The 12868-nt window shown below is 43.0% G+C and overlaps 1 protein-coding gene across 1 annotated transcript; it reads left to right on the top strand.

The window, feature by feature from the left end:
* The first annotated feature begins 8018 nt into the window (after positions 1–8018).
* Positions 8019–10225, top strand: LOC129091206 (olfactory receptor 6N1-like). The gene is made up of 2 exons (XM_054598735.1): positions 8019–8937; positions 10047–10225. The coding sequence occupies exons 1-2, from the start codon at positions 8019–8021 to the stop codon at positions 10223–10225; spliced, it is 1098 nt and encodes a 365-aa protein (XP_054454710.1).
* The last annotated feature ends 2643 nt before the right edge of the window (positions 10226–12868 follow it).

The following is a 12868-nucleotide window of genomic DNA, read 5'->3' as shown; positions in this document are numbered from 1 at the left end:
TATCTTCTTTTGCTTCATAAAGCGGTTGTAACACTGTTCATAGGACAGACTAATTCCAATAATTGTTACATTTTTTTTGTAAAACTTAATACACTCTCCACTTGTTATGGACTATGTGCAGCTAAAATAATAAACACACTTATTGTATTCAGACATCAATCATCAAGAAAAACAGTTGAAACTATTTTCCTAATTGCAACATTCTGTCATTTAAAGTCTGTATAACACTCACATAGTACAGAGTATCCTAACATGTATCTGTTGACCTGCTGTAGTCAGAGTCCCTCCTAACTGAGCTCAAACTCTGCTTCTACTTCTTTTAACATTTTCAACTCAGAGAATGCCCACAGGGGCGGACTGACCTCATTCCTCTAACCGATGTCAGAAAAGTTTGGATTTATTTTCATACTTTATATTGGTAAAAATAGTAACTAAAGGTAAGTAATCCTATAATCATTTGTATAATATGTCAAAATTGATTTCTTTTACCATGCATATATCCATTTCTGCACGCCATACAAAAATTATGAATGACTGACCTACGACAGGGGGTCACACGCGACAAAATATCTGGTATTTGTCTACAATGCCCTGGCTCACATCTTTGAACAGTTCACACATAGCACTGGAGCGCCAGAATGCAAGCACCGAGCTGACACTCATTTGCCTTTGATTAGTGGCTTTTGCCCGGGAGTTTCAAAAACTGTCGGCGAGCAGAAAATCAGGGCTAAAGTTGTGTAGTGTGAACGAGGCATAAGGCTAAAAGCAGCTTCTAATTGGCTGAATGAGGAGATGAATGTTTCTTTCAGTCCTGTAGCGAACATCGACAGAAAGATGCTGAAATTGAAATGTGATAATAACAACAATGACACAATCTGAACTAATGAAATTCGTCCAGAGACTGCTCTCGGGAACCTATAGCTCACTTAATGGTTGAACTCTCAATTTACCATGTGTCTGGAAAGATTCAGATTTGGGGTCAATCTTGACCGACCCAATTAATAAACCATAAGACCTTTGGTAAGGCTGACCCTACTAGGTTTTATGACCTTGGGGGGCAGTTCTGTCCATCGGCTCGACCCACTCCAAGCGGAAACATCTTCACAGGCTGAGAGGACATCTAGCCGGTCTGAGAAGCATGAACCTGAAGAAGTGCCTTCCTTCAACTGGTTTTCTAAATGACCACAAATATGATTGAGAACTTTGAATTCTGCGTATCGGATCTCTCCCTCGTGACTCTGCTGGTTCTGCCTCTTCTCTGGCCTTTTGTTCCTGAATCGTCGACTATGGCCATCTTGTGTCATCTAATGTGCCATGCAACTCCGACTTGCGATGCACCAATGTGCTGAAGAATTTTTCCAGTAGCGCCCCTGCCGACTCCTGCGACGCTTGACTCGTCGGCGCTCTGGCCGACTCCTGCACCTCCTGACCCGTCGCCGCTCCGACCGACTCCTGTTCCGTCGCCGCTCCGACCGACTCCTGTTCCGTTGCCGTTCTGAGAGAAAGAAACTGGCAAAGATGCCCTGATGACCCCCATACAAAGGGGGGCTGATGAGAGGATCCAGCATCCTGCTAAGAGAGAGAGAGAGAGAGAGATGGAGATGAGGAAGAACAGTTTTCAACATGCATCCAACTAGAACAAAGATCGTAATGGTAGATGGCAAATGGACATGTACTTGTATAGTGCTTTTATAATCCTACGACCACTCAAAGCCCTTTAACACCCGCTATACCATTGAGCCACAGTCGCTTCGTACAGCTTTACCATAAGAACGTCGGGTGAAAATAGTACATTTGACACAGTTCTTCCTCCATACTGCACCCGTCGGCACCCCGGCAGACTGACCCTGACCCGTCGGCGTTCCGGCCAACTCCAGTACCGTCGGCGTTCCGGCCGACTCCTGACCCGTCGGCGTTCCGGCCGACTCCTGACCCGTCGGCGTTCCGGCCGCCCGGTCGGCGCCCTCGACTCCTGACCCATCGGCGCCCCTGCCGACTCCTGCAACTCTTGACTCGTCGGCGCTCCGGCGGACTCCTGCACCTCCTGACCCGTCGCCGCTCCGGCCGACACCTGCACCTCCTGACCCGTCGCCGCTCCGACCGACTCCTGTTCCGTCGGCGTTCTGGCCGACTGACTGACTGACCTACGACAGGGGGTCACACGCGACAAAATATCTGGTATTTGTCTACAATGCCCTGGCTCACATCTTTGAACAGTTCACACATAGCACTGGAGCGCCAGAATGCAATCACCGAGCTGACACTCATTTGTCTCTGATTAGTGGCTTTTGCCCGGGAGTTTCAAAAACTGTCGGCGAGCAGAAAATCAGGGCTAAAGTTGTGTAGTGTGAACGAGGCATAAGGCTAAAAGCAGCTTCTAATTGGCTGAATTAGGAGATGAATTTGTAGCGAACATCGACAGAAAGATGCTGAAATTGAAATGTGATAATAACAACAATGACACAATCTGAACTAATGAAATTCGTCCAGAGACTGCTCTCAGGAACCTATAGCTCACTTAATGGTTGAACTCTCAATTTACCATGTGTCTGGAAAGATTCGGATTTGGGGTCAATCTTGACCGACCCAATTAATAAACTATAAGACCTTTGGTAAGACTGACCCTACAAGGTTTTATGACCTTGGGGGGGCAGTTCTGTCCATCGGCTCGACCCACTCTATCAACTGCTAAACTGTGCATAAATCTTTTGAACTTGAATACAAATTGAATATAAAACCATTAATGGACGGGTTTCATTGATAGACATGAATCAATGATATGAGTCACTGATTCTACCTGGTCATGCAATCCTTTTCTTTTATTTGTGGTTCATTGTCATTTCAATTTACTCTTCATCATATTCTTTTCATTTATTCTGTTTATTTTAATGTTTATTCTTTGATTTTCTGTTTATCAGCTTAGTTATGTATTTAGTCCAGTAAGTACTTCATTTATAAAGAACTTATCATTTGATGTCCTAGTATATAAAATAATAGGTCCCTGTACACCATGACAAGAACTCTGTAGCAGCCCTGAAATTGTGATTGAATTGATTTCTATCAAATGTAAAAAGTTTTCTCGATACATCCACCTTCCTCCGCTTATCCGGGGCCGGGTCGCGGGGGCAGCAAGCTCCCCAGCAACACATTCCAGCTCCTCCTGGGGAACCCTGAGGCGTTCCCAGGCCAGACGAGACACCGGGGACTCTTACCAGTTGGACGTGCCTGGAAAACCTCTAAATGGAGGCGTCCTAGGGGCATCCTGATCAGATGCCCGAACCACCTCAGCTGGCCCCTTTCGACGCGAAGGAGGAGCGGCTGTACTCCGAGCTCCCTCCGGATGTCTGAGCTCCTCACCCTCTCTCTAAGGCTGAGCTCCTCACCCTCTCTCTAAGGCTGAGCTCCTCACCCTATCTCTAAGGCTGAGCCCAGCCACCCTACGAAGGAAGCTCATTTCGGCCGTTTGTATCCGCAATCTCATTCTTTCGGTCACTACCCAAAGCTCATGACCATAGTTGAGGGTTGGAAAGTAGATGGACTGGTAAATTGAGAGCTTTGCCTTACGGCTCAGCTCCTTCTTCACCACAATGGTCCGGTACAACGCCCGCATCACTGCGGACGCTGCACCGAACCACCTGTCCATCTCCCGTTCCATTTTACCCTCACTCGTGAATAAGATCCCAAGATACTTGAACTCCCTCACTTGGGGCAGTGACTCACTCCCAACCCAGAGGGTGCAATCCACCGTTTTCCGGAAGAGAACCATGGCCTCAGACTTGGAGGTACTGACTCTCATCCCGACCGCTTCACACTCGGTTGTGAACCGCCCCAGTGCGTGCTGAAGGTCACGTTCTGAAGAAGCCAACAGAACCACATCATCTGCAAAAAGCAGGGATGCAATTCTGAGGTCCCCAAACCGAAAACTCTCCTCCCCCCGGCTGCGCCTTGAAATCCTGTCCATGAAAATCTCAAACAGGATTGGTGATAAGGGGCAGCCCTGGCGGAGGCCAACACGCACTGGGAACAAGCTGGACTTTGTGCCGAGTATCTGGACACAGCTCTCACTTTGGTCATACAAGGACGGAATGGCTCATAGCAACGAACCAGGTACCCCATATTCCGGCATTCCCCCCCAAAAGACTCCCAGAGGGACACGGTCATAGGCCTTCTCCAAATCCACAAAACACATTGTGACAACCTGGATGTGATACCAGATCTCACCACCGGTTACACCGGGAAACACCCACTTTTGCGGACTACGCACTGATTCGCTGAGATTTACGCGGCAATTCAACCTGGACTGCCTGAAGGTATAGCTGTCATTCAGTTAGCAGGACCTCGAGAGAGATGACGGGAGAGCGAAACGCATCTAGAGGAGACCACCAGAGCCAGATCGTTTTTTGTATTCATGCTAGACCTTCCAGCAATTCCCTGTGGACTGATTTCCCGTTACCGACCCTGCCTGTCTGGACTTCCCTGCCTTGCCTGTGCCCCGGTCAACGACTCAGCCTTCTGTCCCCGACCACCAGTTTAGCCTCCGCTTCCTCTGGTTCCTGCCTGTTTCCCTCTATCCACTGACCAGCTGGAGACCGGCCGTCACCTCGAGCACCACCGCGAAAACCCGGACTGGATCAGACTGACTGACGAACACCCGGACTGGATCAGACTGACTGACGAACACCCGGACTGGATCAGATTGACTGACTGACTGACTGACTTGACTGACTTCGTGAGTGCATTAGTTTTTGTGTTTGATTGGTTTTGTGTGTCTGGGTTTTGGGGACTGTGGGTTTTTTTGAGGGTTCTTGTCTTGTGTGTGTAAACCTTAAAATATAGTGCTGTTGTGAAATTCTCCAAACTGGTGTGTTTGTGTTCTTGTTCGGGTAAAATTGGGTCATTCAATGTGTGGGGTGTACATATAAACTAAATGTACAGCCTTTGTGACGGTTGTGGGGTATATAAAAAGAGAGAAGGATAAAAATATTATTAACATAAGAAGCAACTGGGACTGACGCATCTTAAATGCCAGGAGAGAAACCTGGCTGGCACCCCTGACAAAAACCACATCTCAGTTAAACTGTCACAACATGTTGACTGGATGAGCAAACTCCAATGCCCCCTCCAACAGACCTACAAGGGTAAAGAGCTGGTCCACTGTTCCGCGGCTAGGACAGAATCTGCATTGCTTCTCCTGAATCCTAGGTTCGACAATCGGCCGGAGCCTCCTTTCCAGCACCCTGGAGTAGACTTTACCAGGAAGGCTGAGCAGTGTGATACCCCTATAATTGAAGCACACTCTCTTGTCCCCCTTTTTGAAAATGGGAACCACCACACCGGTCTGCCACTCCACAGGCACTGTACCCGACTTCCACACGACACTGAGGAGACGTGGCAGCCAAGACAGCCCAACAACGTCCAGACACATTAGCATCTCCGGTCGAATGTCATCCACTCCTGGCGCCTTGCCGCTGAAGAGCTTTTTAACCACCTCAACGACCTCCGCCAGGCATATGGACGAGTCTTCCCCTGAGTCTTCAGACTCTGCCTCTTCCACAAAGGACGTGTTGGTCAGGTTCAGGGGTTCCTCAAAGTGTTCTTTCCACCGCTCGACAATATCCCCAGTCCGGGTCTGCAGTTCTCCCCCCCTGCTGAGCACAGCCTGAGACAAGCCCTGCTTCCCCTTTCTGAGTCATCTCATGGTTTGCCAGAACTTCCTTGAGGCCAGTCGAAAGTCCTTTTCCATGGCCTCGCCGAACTCCTCCCACACCCGGGTTATTGCGTCAGCAACTGCCGTAGCTGCAGCCCTTCTGGCCAACCGGTACCTGCCTGCTGATTCAGGAGATCCCTGGGCCAGTCTCAGGACGCCTTCTGACCACAGCTCCTAGCAGCAGCTTCCACAATGGAGGATCTGAACATGGCCCACTTGGATTCCATGTCTCCAGCCTCCCCCGGGATGAACGAGAAATTATCCCCGAGGTGGGAGTTGAAAACCTCGCGGACAGGGTCCTCAGCCAGACGTTCCCAGTTCACCCTCACCACACGTTTGGGTTTACCGGGTCTGTCCGGCAACCTCCCCCGTCACCTGATCCAACTCACCACCAAGTGGTGATCAGTTGACACAATTACAAAGTTGATGATAGACCTTTGGCCTAGGGTGTTCTGGTACCAAGTACACTTATGAACCTCCCTATGCTCAAACATGGTGTTTGATATGGGCAGTCCATGACTAGCACAGAAGTCCAACAACAAAGCACCACTCGGTTTCAGATCGGGCAGGCCGTCTCTCCCAATCCCAACCCTCCAGGTTTCTCCATTGTTACCCATATGAGTGTTGAAGTTTCCCAGAAGAACTATGGAGTCCCCAGTTGGCGCCCTTTCCAGAACGCCACCCAAGGACTCCAAGAAGGCTGCATACTCCGAACTGCCATTCAGTGCATAGAAACAAACGACAGTCAGAGACTTCCAACTCGATTTGCAGTCGCAGGGAGGCGACCCTCTCGTTCTCCGAGTAAAACTCCACAACAGCGCCTCTCACCCTGGGCAACTCTGGAAAAGGTCCAGCCCCTCTCCAGGAGTTTGGTTCTAGAACCAGTGCTATGCATGGAGGTGAGCCCAACTATATCTAGTTGGTACCGCTCCACCTCCCGCACTAACTCTGGTTCCTTCCCCGCCAGAGAGGTGACATTCCACATCCCTAGAGCTAGTCTGCGATGCCGGGGGTCAGCACGCCCAGGTTCCTGCCCCTGCCTGCCGCCCGGCTCACATTGCACCCGGATCCCAATGCCTATCCCTGCGGGTTGTTGGCCCACAGGGCAGCGGCTCAATGTAGATTTTTCAGGCTGGTCCTGGCTGGGCCCTTTGCGCCAAGGCCCGGCCACCAGACACTCGCCCGCAAGCTCTCCTCCCACGATAAGGTTATCTATTAATTCAAATTGGGTTGCGTGCTAATTGAATCTAAAGTTCAATTATCTTACTTATATTAATGATGTCTTATCACAGAAGCTGAGTACTATCATACTTTTTATACAGATGTATGGGTTTACGATTTATAATTGAGTTATTATTAATCGTTAAATATTTAGACATTATTTCTTAAACTGCAAATAAAAATTTGTATATATTGATATTTGTTTCTCTGCACCGTTCTTGGTTCAGGTCCAGGTTGTCGGCCTTGGTTTAGGCTCCTGTTTACAGGATCTTCAGCTCTCACCTTCAAATAGATTTTGTATCCTGCATCTTCCTCTTGCATTGAATTTAATTGCTGTTTTTTTACCATGCATGAATCATCTGTATTGTATCCATGTATAATTTTTACATGATAAAATTAATAAGAGATGTAATGGAAAAAAAAGAACCAGTAACAATCAGGGTGTAGTCTGATAATTATGTTAGACTGTTGCTGTGGGCGACCCCGACTTGAAAAGGTTTAAAGATGGAGAATGGGTGTCTGATCTCAGTTTGGAGTGAGTCAGTGTGACTTTAACAGGTGAGCAGATCAATGTGAGGTCATCCAATGACTCAGTCTGTGTTTCTCTGACTTTAAAAAAGTAATGTAACCGTGCTGGATTTGTGATATTTGTTTTCATTCAGATTAATGTGGTTGGTGTTTATACACTGAGATGTGTTTATATAGTATTGATGATTTATTTCTCTGTTATGCATTTAAACCTGTTAAACTTTCACAAAGCTGTGAGAAAGTGTTTCATAATAACTGTAAAAACGAGGATGATGATAAACTCAACACAGGTTTCATATTTTACATTTAGTGCCTACTTTGACACCGGGATTTTTAAATACTTATATTTCCTCTAATTTTTACATGATGAAATTAATATGTAATTTAAAAAAAGGAACCAGTAACAATCAGGGTGTAGTCTGATAATTATGTTAGACTGTTGCTGCGGGCGACCCTGACTTGAAAAGGTTTAAAGATGGAGAATGGGTGTCTGATCTCAGTTTGGAGTGAGTCAGTGTGACATTTAGCAGTGTTATTGATTGTTTTAAGAATCAAAAGGAGAATGATGATAAACTTCACACAGGTTTCATATTTTACGTTGGGTGCCTACTTTGATACCAGGTTTTTTAAATACTTATATTTCCTGATTATTCTGGCTATTTATATTTTAATTATTTGTTCCAATGTTTTGCTCATTGTGGTTATTTGTATGAACAGAAGCTTACATGAACCTATGTACCTTTTTCTGTGCAGCCTGTTTGTAAATGAACTGTATGGAAGTACAGGGGTGTTTCCATTCCTTCTGGTTCAGATCCTCTCTGACGTTCACACTGTTTCTGCTCCACTTTGTTTCCTGCAGATCTTCTGTTTGTACTCCTATGGAGGTGTAGAATTTTTAACCTTAGCCATCATGTCTTATGACAGATATCTTGCTATCTGTTATCCTCTACATTATAATAAACATATGACTTCCAAAAAGGTTGCCATCCTCACTTTGTTTGTGTGGCTGTATAGTGCACTTCCCCCTGCTGTCATGATTTCTTTAACTTTCCCTTTACAGCTGTGTGGAAACATCATTAACAAAGTGTACTGTGACAACTACCCCATTGTTAAACTGGCCTGTTATGACACAACGGTCAATAACATCTATGGACTCGTTTACATGTTTACTGTAGCCTTAGGTCTTATCATTTTAATTATTTACTCTTATATGAAGATTCTTAGAGTTTGTTTCTCTGGTTCTAAACAGACCAGACAGAAAGCTGTCAGTACCTGCACACCTCATCTCGCTTCCCTCCTGAACTTCTCCTTTGGGTGTTTCTTTGAAATAGTTCAGGGCAGATTTAATATGAACGGTGTTCCTAACATGTTACGTATTTTTTTATCCTTATACTGGCTTACATGCCAACCGCTCTTTAACCCTTTACTGTACGGACTGAAAATGTCCAAAATACGCATCATATGTAAAAGTCTTGCTTTTGGTAAAAGAGTGTAGAATACTTCCTGTCTCATCTGTCATCTAACATTTATTTCATAGACGAGATGCTCTGATGATCGTGGTGTTATCGGTTATGATAACTGTGTAATGTGTGTATTAATGTGTGTATTAATATGTCCATGAAGAGTTAAAACTGAACAAATAAAGTTTATTTGAATCTTTCACCGCCTGTTTATTAGTCGCTTAACAGAATTCTCAAGGTTAATTCTTCTACTTTTACCTTAAGGTCGGTTTATCTTTTGGACGGTGTAGCTTGTTCATGAGGTTTTTTTATAATAATATGTGAGAAGGTTTATAGGATAATTTTTCTGTCGTTACCTCTTTTTGTGATTCATTTGTTGTCCCTGTGTAAGTACAGTACATTCCTGTTTAGTTTTTATCATTCATTTGACTTTTACTTGTTTGTTTTTTTATTATTTGTAAAAGGTTAAAGCCTTCTTTATAAAATAAGAACATGTGGTTATTATGCAGACACGGTAAATATTTGCTTGGATTACAACGAATTCTTGATTCAGAACCGATGTTACATGTTAGTGCAAAGAGTCCTTTCTTGTTGTAAAGAACTGCTGAATACTTTTTATCAAAACACTCACAGTTTAATTTTCAGTCCATATTCATGAGTCCAATGGGAGTGACCCCTGACCTCCTCTGTGGATCTGTGGTTTGAGTCTGCAGAATAACAGTTGGTGGACTCATCACAACACCACGCTGTTTGTGTCCGCCTCATGTTTAATCCACTTAAATTCATTTTTGATGACCTGATCAGCAGATTTTATTTTGTATTTTATATCAGCAGGTTTCTCGAAATGACGCAATATTTTGTTGGTGAAGGGGATGTGAACTGTGGTCAGACTTGTAGAGAGGTCAAGGTTCAACAAACCATCACACCTGCTGGCCAGATGGTCAAATACCTTTTACTGAAACCTTCTTTCATTTTTACTCAATGGTTGTATGTTTTTATTGGTTCTTTTTTTCGGCCAAACCCTGAAATTCAGTTGTATAAAGTTTACTAACATGCTTACTCAGCTTGGTTCCACTACGGGAACTTAAGGAACTGTAACCTGGGACTTTCCATGAGCTGAATCTTGTTAGAAACAAAAGACAGAATCCAGACGGCCATGAAACCCATAATGGTGACCAGCAGGGAGACGGAGGGAACCGCTCTGGATGGTCATGAGGTTCTGGAGGGTCATGAGGTTCTGGAGGGTCATGAGGTTCTGTTCAGCCTCCACAGGCCTCTTAGGAACATAAAGTCATTGAGCCTGGGTTAAGGAAAATATGAAAACTGTACAGATAACCGATGGGATGAACACAACTCAACCTCCAATCTGCTCTACTCAGTACCAGAGGAATCAAACCAGAGAGCTGATCCTGGACCAGGACCACCCCAGAACAACAGGGGGCTTAGAACTTTACTTTATAGAACACAATATGAACGTGGAGGATCTGGAGACGTACGGACACATTTTACAAAAGACGTCCTTTTGTTTGCTTTGAAATTAAAAATGAGCAAATTAACAGGAGATGACTTTTCATCTTTTATTTGGGATGTTTTGGTTTAACTACAACATCCAGGACCAACAAGTCAACCTGAATAGATATGAACCTTTGTCCTCTCCTCTAACAACACATAATGGGTCATATTTTACAGTTCTGAATGACAACTGACAGCAGCAGAAAGGAAATCAATTTCAAAGTTTGACAGCAACGATGTGATTGGCTTAAAGAAACCGTGGCAGACTCTGGTTGGTTAACTATAAGTGAAACCCACAATCAGCTGATAGAGTAGTCACGAGGAGAGAGTAACTGAGATTATGAATGACAAAGAGCGTAAAGATAGTCTTCCTGACTGAATTTCCGCTAAGCTTCATATAAAGTAATTATTTATAACAATAATAATGATAGCCTTAGTACTGCGTTTATTTCATTATTAGATTTGATTGGCTTCTGTCAGTGTGTACATTAACCGACTCACTGTTTTAACCCTCGAACTTGTTCTGGTATATGGTATTGAAATAGAAAATGTAATAGTCTTTCCAGGGAACCCTCTTTTATCGGACCATTACCAAATAACTTTGAATACTTTCAGCTCTACTTTCAGCTCTTTCATCGGCTGATTCTGCCAAAGAGCAGGACGGAGAGCTTCAGATGCTCATTTGTGCCCACTGCCATCAGACTGTATAACAACAGTGGAGACCACAGTCTGTCAACATGCTGACCCCCCCCCCATGTGGATATACTGTACATTTTTATTTTTATTCTTATTTCTTTTTTTGTTCTTATTTCTTATTTTTGTTCTATCTTTATTTTGTTGTATAGTATGTGTATTTATTGTCTGTGTCTGTGTAGTTGAGCTGCTGCAACACTCGAATTTCCCCCATGGGGATCAATAAAGGAATATAATAATAATAACCATAGACCTATATCTAACCATAGACCTATATCTAACTATAGACCTATATCTAACTATAGACCTATATCTAACTATAGACTATATCTAACTATAGACCTATATCTAACTATAGACCTATATCTAACCATAGACCTATATCTAACTATAGACCTATATCTAACTATAGACCTATATCTAACTATAGACCTATATCTAACTATAGACCTATATCTAACCTATAGACCTATATCTAACTATAGACCTATATCTAACTATAGACCTATATCTAACTATAGACTATTATAGACCTATATCTAACTATAGACCTATATCTAACCTATAGACCTATATCTAACTATAGACCTATATCTAACTATAGACCTATATCTAACTATAGACCTATATCTAACTATAGACCTATATCTAACTATAGACTATATCTAACTATAGACCTATATCTAACTATAGACCTATATCTAACTATAGACCTATATCTAACTATAGACCTATATCTAACTATAGACTATATCTAACTATAGACTATACACTAACTATAGACTATATCTAAGTTTTTAAATAATATCTTAACTGAAAGACCTATAACATTAACTATAGACCTATACTACCCTTAGACTTTTGTATCTAACTATAGCATCTAACGTTGCTCTATATCTCTTCTTCACCCGAAGGACCCTAATCTAACTATAGAGCTATATCTAAATAGAGCTATATCTAACTGCAGACCCAACATTAACCCATTAATATACTAGTTATAGACTATATGCAGGTAGAACACATATCTAGGTGATGACCAACAAATCAATCAGCAAACAAAAGCAAAAATAATAAATACATCAGAATATGGGGGTGTCATGTCCAACATTACTGTGGGCCCCACATATATCTAACTATAGACCTATATCTAACTATAGACTATATCTAACTATAGACCTATATCTAACTATAGACCTATATCTAACTATAGACCTATATCTAACTATAGACTATATCTAACTATAGACTATATCTAACTATAGACCTATATCTAACTATAGACCTATATCTAACTATAGACCTATATCTAACTATAGACCTATATCTAACTATAGACTATATCTAACTATAGACTATATCTAACTATAGACCTATATCTAACCTTAGACCTATATCTAACCTTAGACCTATATCTAACTATAGACTATATATAACTATAGACCTATATCTAACTATAGACTATATATAACCTTCCGTTCCTCTCTAAGATCCTCGAGAAAGCAGTCGTAAATCAGCTGTGTGACTTTCTATATAACAATAGGTTATTTGAGGATTTTCAGTCGGGATTTAGAGTGCATCATAGCACAGAGACAGCCCTGGTGGAAAGTACTAATGACCTTCTAATTGCATCATCTCTTGTGGTACAGTGTTCGGATGACCTTATTCAATTATTTACTCCATTTGCAGCTCATCAAAAACATCTTTGCTTTTATTAAAAACACATTTCACGTATTTCTATTGCTCTTTT

This window comes from Anoplopoma fimbria, chromosome 1 (genome assembly GCF_027596085.1).
Source record: "Anoplopoma fimbria isolate UVic2021 breed Golden Eagle Sablefish chromosome 1, Afim_UVic_2022, whole genome shotgun sequence".
In the NCBI taxonomy this organism is placed as follows: Eukaryota; Metazoa; Chordata; class Actinopteri; order Perciformes; family Anoplopomatidae; genus Anoplopoma; species Anoplopoma fimbria.
The sequence above is the reverse complement of the archived record's forward strand: the minus strand, read 5'-3'. Positions and strand labels throughout refer to the sequence as shown.

What these genes read in the sequence shown, in the direction of transcription:
- LOC129091206 (XM_054598735.1), top strand. Translation starts at nt 8,019, where the DNA reads ATGATGATAAACTTCACACAGGTTTCATATTTTACGTTGGGTGCCTAC. An exon ending in ATGTAAAAGTCTTGCTTTTG is followed by an intron (nt 8,938 to 10,046) that starts GTAAAAGAGTGT and finishes GAATCTTGTTAG; the next exon opens with AAACAAAAGACAGAATCCAG.